The sequence below is a fragment of the Herpailurus yagouaroundi genome, unplaced genomic scaffold, assembly GCF_014898765.1.
Source record: "Herpailurus yagouaroundi ecotype Mexico unplaced genomic scaffold, PumYag 246, whole genome shotgun sequence".
In the NCBI taxonomy this organism is placed as follows: domain Eukaryota; kingdom Metazoa; phylum Chordata; class Mammalia; order Carnivora; family Felidae; genus Herpailurus; species Herpailurus yagouaroundi.
This window is the reverse complement of record NW_024412463.1, coordinates 1,058,596-1,071,274: the sequence shown is the minus strand read 5'-3', so window position 1 is coordinate 1,071,274 and position 12,679 is coordinate 1,058,596. Positions and strand designations below refer to the sequence as shown.

The following is a 12,679-nucleotide window of genomic DNA, read 5'->3' as shown; positions in this document are numbered from 1 at the left end:
TGAACAAGTTTATCTCCCTCCCTCCAAAAAATTAGAAAATAAAAATTTTATATGCTCTAATATAATATCACAGTGTCATGTTTTTAAGCAAAAATCAACTCAACTTCCTCAGCATTGTTTTTTAAATTAAAAAAAAATTTTATTTAAAAAAATGTTTATTTATTCTGAGAGAGAGAGAGAGAGAGAGAGAGAGAGAGAGAGAGAGAGAGAGAGAATCCCAAGCAGGCTCCGGCTGTCAGCACGGAGCCCGACGCAATCTCATGGCTGACGCCATGACCTGAGTGGAAATCAAGAGTAGGATACTTAACTGACTGAGCCACCCGGGCACTCCCACTTCACATTGTTTTGAAATATTTTCTTTTATCTGCGTATAGTTCTTTTAAGATTTGTTTATAAAATGAAAGTGTGAAAGACACTGACTTTTAATTTCTTCTTGCCTGTTCCTTTTTAAAAAAAAAAATTTTTTTAACGTTTATTTATTTTTGAGACCGAGAAAGAGCATGAACAGGGGAGGGTCAGAGAGAGAGGGAGACACAGAATCTGAAACAGGCACCAGGCTCTGAGCTGTCAGCACAGAGCCTGATGTGGGGCTCGAACTCACAGACCGTGAGATCATGACCTGAGCCGAAGTCGGACGCTCAACTGACTGAGCCCCCCAGGCGCCCCTGGACTGAACAGTTTAAAATATTTATGTTTTAGTATCCAGGTGGAAAACTAAAGATTTAATTAGTATGTTTTAACAAAACTCTCATGACTAAATTTAACTCATTTACTAAGTTATCAGTAATGACAGTGGTCATATTAATAATAGATGATGTTAACAAGGAACACCATCGATTATTTAATGTGGTGGGTCATGCTCTGCATACATTCTTTCATTTTGTGCAAACCTTCAAACAACCCAGGAGGTAGGGTTTGGGGGATTTTTTTTGTTTTTAATTTTGACTCTACCCAAAAGACACCTGTAGGAGGCAGTGCATGATTAGACCTCTGTCTCTCTGGCTCTAAAGTCCAGGCTCTTTTCCTCTGTCCAAGGGTAGGCCAAACTTTCCAACCTTCACAATTTTTAATCACATTCAGAAAATAACTGATGTATTACTAACATTTTAAGTTGAGTCACTTTTTTATTTTAAAACTGAAGTACATTTATTTATTTATTTATTTATTTACTACATTTGAGAGAGAGACAGAGAGACAGAGAGCGAGTAGGGGAGGGACAGAGAGACAGAGACAGAATCTGAAGCAGGCTCCAAGCTCCAAGCCGTCAGCACAGACCCCAACGCGGGGCTTGAACTCACGAACCACGAGATCATGACCAGAGCTGAAGTCGGAAGCCCAACCGACTAAGCCACCCAGGCGCCCCTAAAACTTAAGTACATTTAAAGAGGGGCACCTGGGTGGCTCAGTTAGTTGAGCATCTGACTCTTGGTTTGGCTCAGGTCATGATCTCACAGTGCACAGGATCAAGCCCCACACTGGGCTCTGTGCTGACAGCATGGAGCCTGCTTGGGATTCCCCCCACCCCATCTCTCTCTGCCTCCCCCCTGCTCTCGCACAGGTGTGGGGCGTGCACGCGTGCGCTCTCCCTCTCTGTCTCAAAAATAAATAAATAAACTTAAAACGTCAAGAAAAAGACACCCCTCCCCCACCCCCCACATACACACAAACTGGCTTAAAAGTGAGAAGCTCCCGCCCAGGCAGAATGAGTCCCACTGGAAGCTGGAGGGCAGAGACCAGAAATGCTGGGGCAAGGCGGGGAAGTGGGCAAGGGCCGGTGAGGCCGCTCTCTAGGCTGAGGAGCCAAGAATGAGCACAGTAACCGTGGGACTAGACTAGGTGATGGGTCAGAAGGAGCTGGAGGGCTGGGGAGGGATGAGGCTCCAGTCTGGTAAGGAGAAGCTGGGCCAGGGAGATGGCGGAAAGAAAAGGAGTCCGGGGATAAGGGGATATCAGAGGGGGAGCTAGGGCAGGACACTGAGAGGGGAGACACTGAAGGATGGAGAGGCCGAAGGAGGGACAAAAGCCGCACATGGGAAGCTGAGAATCAAAAGGCTTGGGACACACTGTCCTCTTAACATGCGTCAGTCTGTGTCCAAAAAGAAGAGTCAATATATTGCCCGTGTACACTTAAAAATCACTTTGGCCATCACTTCCTAGGAAAAGTAACCCTCTGTGGAAAATACTAGTTTAATAAGCCACACCGCCTGAAACCATTAAAGCGACCCACTAACTGCTACGCGCGCCCCTCTCCCTCAGGCAGCGCACCCCCGGGGTGCTCACACAGAGCCACCGCTGCTAGGTCAACACCCAAGCTCTTAAGGAGCTGGTCTCACCGACTTGGGCAGCCACCTAGACCAAAAGCACCAGTGCATGCCTGGGCCTTACCTTGTGTAATGAATATCCTGACTCAAATATAATAGGAGGAAGCAGGAGAAGGAAAAACATATTTGGACGAAACATTTCTTCTTCCTGTAAATGTAAAATGGGTATTCTCAGAAGCATGGAATTTATATATTAAGAAATAAAATCCATCAGTGAAGAGCCAAAGTAATTGTCCTCGTAGGCCCTGTGGAAATATTTAATGTTTAAAAAAGAACCTGATGATAGAACCAAGCAGCAGAAGAAACCAAAGACACCACAAAACCTGCACTAATAAATGTAGGACAAGTGATTTTAAAGGTGACCAGCAAAATAAATAAGAATGAAGTGCTTCCAAACACACCCTGTATGCTTTTTATTCTTTACTTAGGAAAGGAAGTTAGTATTAATACAGAAGACATTTCAATGAAAACAGAACGCTTACAAACACAAGTCCACAAACTGAAACCCTCCAGAAAAAAAGTTAACAGTAAGCCTTAGAACAATCCACTTGGAGGAAGACTAAACCCTATACACGTTTAAAATTGCCCTGGCCTTTTCTCTGCCTGTCACAGACAACTGTGCCACTTTCCTAAACCTGGCTGTGATGAAATAATGGCCATCTGATGCCCTTGTGACTGGGGACATGGCTATAAAGTCAGCCCCTTGCTATGCTTCCAGATTCAAATATTAAGTGTCACTATGAAAGGTGTTTCTAGAATATGGCCATCTTGGGAGGAATGACATCATAATTTCATGTTCTATATTAACATCTCTAATTGTTGGTGTATCAGGGGGAAAACCCATATTGGTCTTCAAATCCGAAATGACTACATGTAATACAGAGTCTCCTTAACACTGCAAAATTAGGCCCTTTCTCCTAGGAAAATTTCATGCTACAGTCTTGACAGTCTGATTTCTTGTCAAAATCCCTATTCAGAAGAATGGTTAAGTGTATTCTTACAAATGTACAGCTGTGGCCATAAAGCCTAAAACAACATTCAAAGGCTCAAACTAGAAGCAAATGATGGCTGCTGAAAATGCCTTATTAAGTCTTAAAATAGCTGCCTGTGCAACAAGCTCATGCCTCAGACTGGGACCATGTGAAAAGAAATGGGCCGACCTGTGTTTTGTGGGGCAACCTATTCTCAGGATCTGTGCAGGGGACCACTGTATAGAACCCACCTGCAGTGGGTTGCACAGGGTCCTCCAGCCTTAATTCATGTCTACCTGGAACCCCAGAATGTGACTTTCTTTGCAAAGAGGGTCCTTGCAGATGTAATTAAGGGAAGAATCCAGATGAGATCACACTGGATGGGTGGGCCCTAAACCCAATGAGAGTGTCCTTATAAGAGACAGGAAAGGACACACAGACACAAAGGACAGGTGAAGACAGAGGAGAAAGGGGTTATGTTGCCATAGCCAAGGAATACTTGGGACCACCAGAAGCTACAAAGCCAATGAAGGATTCTCTCCTACCACCTGGATTTGCTCCCAGAGGGAACACGGCCCTGCCAACATCCTGATTTCAGATTTCTGGCCTCTACAACCCAGAATAACTCTCTGGGGTCTTCAGCCAACCAGTTTTGGTCATTTGTTATCGTAGCCACAGGAAATGCATGTACCGGCGTGCAGTGAATAGTGTTACAGAAAGATCGCAGGTTCTTTTTGGCAACTCGTCCCCGCAAATGGTATAAGGTGATTTTAGGTGATACTTGGGCAGTGTATGCCATATACCACTGATCCCCCCAGACTGAGAAAGTCCGCTCTTTTTGATTCATTTTCTGGTCTCAATTAAGTCAAAGACACCACAGTTTGGTGTCATAGGCAGTAAAGCCTCTCTCCAATGTGCTGATCTCCCTTTCTGACAGAACGGGCTTGATCTCAGGGGCTTCAGCAGGCATCTCTACTCCTTTGTTTTTATCATATTTATTTATAAAAATATTGGTTTCCACAGCATTATAATGTTTCCTTTAAGATAAACATATGTAGCACACCAGTATTCACAACATTATTCACAGGAGCCAAAAGGGAGAAACAACCCAACGGTCCATCAACAGATGAATGGATTGACAAAGAGCCGTCTATATTATTCAGCCACAAAAAGGAAGGAAATTCTGACACAAACTACAGTATGAATGAATCTTCAAAACATCACACTAAGTAAAATAAACCAGACACAAAAGGACAAATGTATGATTCCACTTATATAAAGTACCTAGAATCGGTCAATTCATAAAGCCAGAAAGTAGAATAGGGGGCTACGAAAACAACAGAAAATACGAAAAAAAACCAGAAACCAGAACAGACTGTGGGGCGGGGGGACTGGGGAGCTGTTTACTGGGTCGACTTTCTGTCTGGGATGATGAAACAGTTCTGGAAATAGATAATGCGATGAGTATACAACACTGTGAATGGTATTTAACCCCAGTGAAATGTACACTTAAAAATAACTAAAACGCTATTTTACGTTATGTATATATATATAGTTTTAAATGCTTATTTATTATTTTGAGAGGGAGGGAGAGAGAGAGACAGAGAGACAGAGACAGAGAGAGACAGGGAGGGGCAGAGAGAGAGAAAGACTCCCAAGCAGGCTCCAGCTGTCAGCGCAGAGCCTAGGGGGCTTGGGGCTCAATCCCACTAACCAAACTGTGAGAGATCAAGAGTCAGTAGGTTAACCACTTAACATACTGAGCCACTTGGGCACCCCTATGTTATGTATATTTTACCACAACAAAAGCCTTAAAAAAAAAAACTACTACAAGAAAATGTAGGGGCGCCTGGGTGGCGCAGTCGGTTAAGCGTCCGACTTCAGCCAGGTCATGATCTCGCGGTCCGTGACTTCGAGCCCCGCGTCGGGCTCTGGGCTGATGGCTCGGAGCCTGGAGCCTGTTTCCGATTCTGTGTCTCCCTCTCTCTCTGCCCCTCGCCCGTTCATGCTCTGTCTCTCTCTGTCCCAAAAATAAATAAATGTTGAAAAAAAAATTAAAAAAAAGAAAAGAAAATGTGTACACATAAAAAAAGCAAGTTGCTTTCAAGAAATAAATATGTAAGTACACGATAACACAGGCGGAAGGCAGGCCCAGCAGGACAGTCTGGCAAAAGAACTCCACGGAATGAACACCAAGCTCCTTGTTTTTCTTATCTTGCTCCCGGCAGCACCTGGTTTCCAAACAGGTGTCCTGCTTCCTGCTTTGGCTTTCCACAAACACCTGTTCCTCCAGGAAGCCTGCCCCATCTATCAGAGGGCCTGACAGACCCCTTCTCTGAGGTCAAGCCCAGGCTGCCTGGAAGGCCCTTTAGGCACTCCATTACCTTCACTACCCAACTCTGGTTCACTTGCCTGTACTATTAAATATATTACTATTATTTAACTTGAAAAGTAACATCTATTGAACAATAAATTCAACAAAACCGAAGCATATAAAACTCAAAAGTGGAAGACGATCTCCCCCCACCACCTCTGTTCCCACCACTCCGAACAGGGGCCACCATCTCCCAGGCCTCCCTGGCCACACAGCACTTCCGGAAGGGGCAGCTGCTGGATCTCTGCAGGGTGGAATGTGGGCCTGGTGCTAAGAGAGTTTCTGGAGGTGGGTTGGGGGATGGGGCTGGATGGGTGATGGGCATTAAGGAGGCCACTTGCTGGGAGGAGCACTGGGTGTTCTATGTAAGTGATGAATCTCTGGGTTCTACTCCTGAAACCAGTACTACACTGTATGTTAACTAACTTGAATTTAAATAAATGTATTAAACATAAAATAAATTTAAATAACAGATATAAGTTCCAAAAAAAAAAAAAAAAAGTTTCTGCTTCTTCAAGAGAAGCTCGAGATTCAGGTTTCTATGTGAAATTCCCAGTAAGTTATATAGATAGAAAATATTTTAAAATAAAACTAATGCTTTTTAATTGTTTAAAAGTCAATTCCAATTTTGAGCAACTGATTTTAAATCAAACACAATCAAAACACATCAGGCTGTATCTAGGAGTAGGGTTAAGGGTTACAGTCTGTGTCCCCTGCCCTAGAATGAGCCACTTGTGAGGGTGACTCAATTTAAACAGTTGTAGGAGGGCAGAGATGTGATTCACAGTGGGCTCTAGTGAGGCCTGCCCAGTCCCTTCCCCAGCTCAGGGCAGTTCTGTAATAGCAGGAGCTCAACATAGATTTTGAGATTCCATTTAATACATACAATATTTCCTAAGTATTATTTATAACAGTTTCAAATTGTGTGTTAGGTCAGAGTGTGCGACTTGTTTTGCACATTTTACACTCTACAGTTTCACAGGTAAATGAATCCTAGCACCTAGAAGCAGAATCAAAATAGGAAGAGTTTGAATGTGATGAAGTGGAGCCACATAACTCTTTAATCTTTTCAAATGAACCTTATTCCTCTCCTCAAAATCAATTCCGTCACATACTTTTTAATCTCAGTACTTAATATGGATGTACACACATTTAAGTTCGGGTTTCACTTAGTCCTTGTACCACAAGATGATGCTCACGCTCTACCCACTGTGTGAACACGAGGGTATGAACACCCACACCCTGAGGACAGCACAGTATGGCGGAGAACAGAGAACACACAGGGCCAGCGGGGCTGGACAGAAGGCTCAACTACTTTCTAGCTCTGTGATGTTGGACGTGTCTCAACCTCTCTGTGGTCGCTTTCTTTATCTGTAATACCAGAGTGATGACAGAATGTGGTCATCTACATCATGTGGTTGTCATGAGGACAACATGAGCTACAGTGTATAAAGCATACTGTAAACTCTGGTGCTGGACAAATACATTTTATCTTCCACTGTCAGCGGTAACCACTGATAAATGTTTTATGCTAATTAGAGACTTTCCCCCAGAGAGCAGGTTAGTCTAAGGTTATAAAAATGCAAATAAATAACAAAATCTGACACTGAGTGCTCCTTATGTTAACTTGAAACTGTGAGATTTATACTTTTTCAGAAAAGTCCGATGTAATAATATCAACCCTAATCCAACAGAACGTTAAAAAATTCATGGGACAATATAAACTTCCCTCATAGTGAAGCAATGATAAGCCACCGTAACTAACCATCAGTGTTACTAAAATTAAAGATAATCAATAAAAATCGTAAGTTGGGTAAACCTACCTTCCAATTTGCCAATTTTTTAAACTCTATAATTTTTATAACTGCTCCCATGAGAATACCTGGAAGAGAAAATGTAAAGTTGAACATAATTTAAGATATGAGAAAGATTACTCAGGTTTATTATCATCCTAGAGAATCTGATTATTATGTCTTTAAATAGCTTTTATGGATTTCTGCAACTTTTATGTCTGAAAACATAAGAATGGAAATCAGTGTGACGTTCTCAGTCACAAGTTTCTCTCATTTGCATCTCAGGTAAACATACCGTAATGAAGTCAAGGACAATCTAGGGGCGGGGGTGCAGCTGGGGAAACGGAAAGCTTGACAAAACCAGACCCAAGGACAGTCTTTCCGCCTGTCGGTTTGCTACATCCCCCCCCATTTTCAATGTGAAACGACCGAAAGCTTACATGCTAAGTTTGCCTTATGCTGCTTTTCCTACCATTTTCAAAAAAGAATCCCAGATCACTTTCTTAGACTCAGATGGCAGCTCTATGTAGAGCATTTCGTTAGAGATAAAACCCCGATGCTAAAAATAACCTAAAGTAAAAATTCTGTGAAATTCCTGGAACACAACAGACCATCTAAGTTCAGGCGTGTTTCCTTAAGGCTGACAGGCTCATTACTCTCTCATAAAGAACCTACCAAAAATAATTCTCAAAGAAGCATCACGGGTACAATTTAAGATTGCTCTGTTACTCACTAGATAAATGATTTTTAACCCTGTCGACTCCCTAGAATCACCATGGGAGCTTTTTATAAAAAAGACACCTGAGCAGCACTCCAGACCTCCTAAATCACAATCTCTGGTAGAAGCAAGCCTGAAGACCACTGTCCACGCTTAAAGACAAAGACCTAGTTCCCCCTGCAGAGGAAGGAGCTTTTCCACGTCGACAACAGAAAGCTGAAGAAACACACTTTGTGAGGTGGGGCGAGAAGACAATACTAAACAGAGAAGTTTATCGGGAAAAGGAATTGCACTAACACTCATTGCTGTGGGGGAGGGGTTTCAGGTGAAGAGAGGAGATAAGCAACTTTAACTTTATCAGCCTCTCTACTATTTGAACTGGTACATATTATTAAGACAGTAACAAAATTACTTCAAAAGATAGACGAAGACAAAATAGATCTGAGCTGTAAAGGGAGCCAATGAACCTATTTTCAAAACACAAGTTGCCCAATTCAACTTTCCGGGTGGCATGAAAGCACTCATTCTAACCTCTCCAGGGTTCCCCAGCTGCTTTTTATTTCTTATCTTTCCAAATTTTGTATACATTTTAAGGACTTCTTTTTTTAACGTTTGTTTTTGAGAGAGAGACAGAGAGACAGAGAGGCAGAGAGATCCATGCTACAAGGTGGATGAATCTTGAAAACATGCTAAGTGATGGGGCACCTGGGTGGCTCAGTCGGTTGAGCATCCGACTTTGGCTCAGGTCATGATCTCACAGTCCGTGAGTTCAAGCCCCGCGTTGGGCTCTGTGTTGACAGCTCAGAGCCTGGAGCCTGCTTCAGATTCTGTGTCTTCCTCCTTCTGCCCCTCCCTTGCTCACACTCTGTGTCTCCCTCTCTCAAAAATAAACATTTGGGGTGTTTGGGTGGCTCAGTCGGTTGTGTCCAACTTCGGCTCAGGTCATGATCTCACGGTTCGTGGGTTCGAGCCCTGCATCGGGCTCTGTGCTGACAGCTCGGATTCTGTGTCTCCCTCCCTCTGCCCTTTCCTTCCTCGTGCTCTGTCTCTTTCTGTCTGTCAAAAATGAATAAAAGTTAAAAAAAAAAATAAAAAAAAAATGCTAAGTGAAAGAAGCCAGGCACAAAAGACATGTATTTTATGACGCATTTATATGAAATATGCAGGGTAGGCAAATTTATAGAGATAGAAATGATTGTCTTGGGCTGGGGAAGAGGGGCTTGGCGGTGATAGCTAAAGGGAATAGGGTTTCTTTTTGGGGTGATGAAAATGTCTACAATCGATTGTGGCGACGGTTGCACAACTCTGCAAATATACTAAAACCCATTGGAGAGTACATTTTAAATGGGTAACTCATATGTGAATTATATATCTCAATAAACCTGTTACATTAAAAGAGAGGCTACAGATTGTACAAGTCCACTGATACAAAATGTGTGGAATTAGGCAAATCTACAGAGACAGGAAGCAGGACGGAGGTTGCCAGGGTAGGAGGAAAGGAGGAAATGGGAAGTGACTGCTAGTAGGTAGGTAGAGGGTTTCTTTTTGCAGCGATGAAAACGTTCTGTAATTAGACAGCGGTGATGTCGCGCAGCCCTGTGAGCATACTGAAAACACTGAACTGTACACCCTAAAACTGTGAAGTTTACAGTATGTGAATTACATTTTAATTTTTTCAAGAGGGGCACCTGGGTGGCGCAGTCGGTTAAGCGTCCGACTTCAGCCAGATCACGATCTCGCGGTCCGGGAGTTCGAGCCCCGCGTCAGGCCGTCAGGCTCTGGGCTGATGGCTCGGAGCCTGGAGCCTGTTTCCGATTCTGTGTCTCCCTCTCTCTCTGCCCCTCCCCCGTTCATGCTCTGTCTCTCTCTGTCCCAAAAATAAATAAACGTTGAAAAAAAAAATTTAATTTTTTCAAGAGTCACAATTTTTTAAATCAGTCCCCAGATGATCGCGGTCTCCCATCGTGTGCTGCTCACAGCGGACTTGGCAATGAACCTGTCAGTTCACGCCTCTTTGTGGAAGCGTGTTGCCCTAGGGCAGATCCAGAGACGATGCATGGCATAGCACATTTTTATCTCCTGAGAATGTTGCCAAATTGTCCTCCCAAGTGCTGCACCAATTCACACTGGGCACCAGAGCGCTCTCACATTCTCACGAACCCTGGATAATCATCCGAATAACACTGTTGCCAATATGATGGGCGAGAAGTTGCATTGCACTGTTTCACTTTGCATTTGACAGTTAATCTACATTCAGTAATCACTCCTGATTACTGGGGAAGTTGAACCTCTTTTCCTGGTTTCCGATTTCATTTTCAAAGCTAGCGCTTTTCTGCTCTACTAAAACCTCAACTTTCTCTTGCCCTTGTAAATGTATACCAAACTTTAATACCATGGTTCATGCTTTTGTAATTACATATGGAGCAGCTGCATTTGAAAAATAATTATTCATAATTATTATTACATCTATTGATTATAATCATAATTCTATTGCGTAAGCTTGTTTCTATATTATTATTTATGAGGCATTGGAAAGCTTTGTAAAATATGATGTGATATTATCACTACTGTTACTATTACTACTTGAGCAATTCTCTTTAATTTTTTTTTTTTTTTAAATTTTTTTTTCAACGTTTATTTTTATTTTTGGGACAGAGAGAGACAGAGCATGAACGGGGGAGGGGCAGAGAGAGAGGGAGACACAGAATCGGAAACAGGCTCCAGGCTCCGAGCCATCAGCCCAGAGCCTGACGCGGGGCTCGAACTCACGGACCGTGAGATCGTGACCTGGCTGAAGTCGGACGCTTAACCGACTGCGCCACCCAGGCGCCCCTCTTTAATTTTTTTTAATGTTTATGTACTTTTGAGAGGGAGAGAGGGAGGGAGGGAGAGAGAGACACAGAGCATGAGCAGGGGAGGAGCAGAGACAAGGAGACACAGAATCTGAAGCAGGCTCCAGGCTCTGAGGTGTAGGCACAGAGCCTGACACGGGGCTCGAACTCACGAACCGTGAGATCATGACTGAGCTGAAGTCGGATGCTTAACTGACTGAGCTACCCAGGCACCCCTAGGATTTGTCGCTTTAAGTTATTTCTAATCCTCCAGAGAATGCTTCAGGTATGAAGGCTCGGAGTTGAAGTAGCCAGTCTAATGGCTCAGAGCTAGCAAGGGACTTGACATCCTACCAGTTCATGACGCCAAGACACAGGCAGACTACACCTGCCTTTACAACCCGTGAACCCTCACCTCCCTCCCAGGGTGCAATGCTGCTCTACCAGCATCACTGTGCAACGATCCTGATAATTAATGTTACAGGAAAGACATTTAAAATGTTTTAAGGAAGAAAATCAGGTTGCAAAACCTGATCCCAATTCCCTTAAAAAAGATGCACATATATATACATATACATATATATATTTGAACTGGTACATATATATATATACACACACACACATAATATACATGTATGTATATGTGTGTGTATGTGTGTGTATATATATACATATATTTATTTGCCCTGTGTGAAAAAGAAACATACACACCTCCTATGTGCCAGGCACTGTGCTGATGTATAAAATACACATTATTTTAGTTCATCCCCACAATTACCCTGCAAGGCAATAAACCATGATAACACAGATGATAATATTAATAGCAGCAGCTAATAGTTACTGATTACTCAGCAGGCAGGCATTATACTAAGTGATTTCTATGCATTACCATGTTTAATATCTGCAATTCTAGGACGTGAAGGCACTATCACCTGCAGTGTACAGATAAGGAAACTGAGGCTAACGCCCGGCATCACTTACCTAGTAAATAGCAGATACAGAATTGTTTAAAAGTGAATTATTTTATCTTTATTTGACTATATAGCAGACGCACACGGTACAAAATTTTTAAAGGTACCAAAGAGTATTCAGTGAAAACTTGAGTCTCCAGGCTTTTTTTTTTTTCTAGGTTTTTGCTATCACTGCCCTTCCCACCTGAGTAAATACATGATTTCCCACGTGTGCGGGGGCATCCAGAGGAAAAACCCCTGAAAGAGGGATGGGTGGATCAAGGCTACAGGCATTTTTAATTCTCACGCCGCGAGGCCTGCCCAGCTGTCTTCACACAGCCCATCTGTGTGAGCCGCTGAGAAGGCCGAGCTGAGTGCTCACACCTGTCCCCTTCTCCAGAAGAGTGTCGTCAGCTGCCGAGAGGCACCTTATCAGGAAGCTGTGCCCACCCTGCGCCAGTTCACAGCCAATGGCTAACAGGGCGTTAGGAGTCCAGGCCCTTCGCTTTAAAGAGGGACAACCAGTGTGGGTTCTTGCCCCAGAGCCCTCCTACTGAGGCTCAGGCTGGGCTTAAACTGAGATCCCTGCTGGTGTTTGGCTCCTTCTCCTCCCCTAGTCTCGTGTCCTCACAGATTTATTCATGAAGAGCATCCCTCGATAAATTACATGTCCCAACCTCCTGTCTCAAGACTCTGCTTTTAGGCTCCCAACTTAAGACAA

At 43.3% G+C, this 12,679-nt stretch overlaps 1 protein-coding gene across 5 annotated transcripts in view; it reads right to left on the bottom strand.

Annotated features, from left to right (window-relative positions):
* SLC9A8 (solute carrier family 9 member A8) overlaps positions 1–12,679 on the bottom strand; it is a 64,796-nt gene that overhangs the window by 34,619 nt on the left and 17,498 nt on the right. For 4 of the 5 annotated variants that reach the window (XM_040459684.1, XM_040459683.1, XM_040459687.1 and 1 more), the window contains 2 exons: positions 7,490–7,548; positions 2,386–2,469 (listed from right to left, as the gene is read on the bottom strand). In XM_040459684.1, the coding sequence (XP_040315618.1) occupies positions 2,386–2,469; positions 7,490–7,548 (143 nt within the window). The remainder of the gene's footprint in view (positions 1–2,385; positions 2,470–7,489; positions 7,549–12,679) is intronic. The other variant, XM_040459685.1, reaches the window with a different exon arrangement.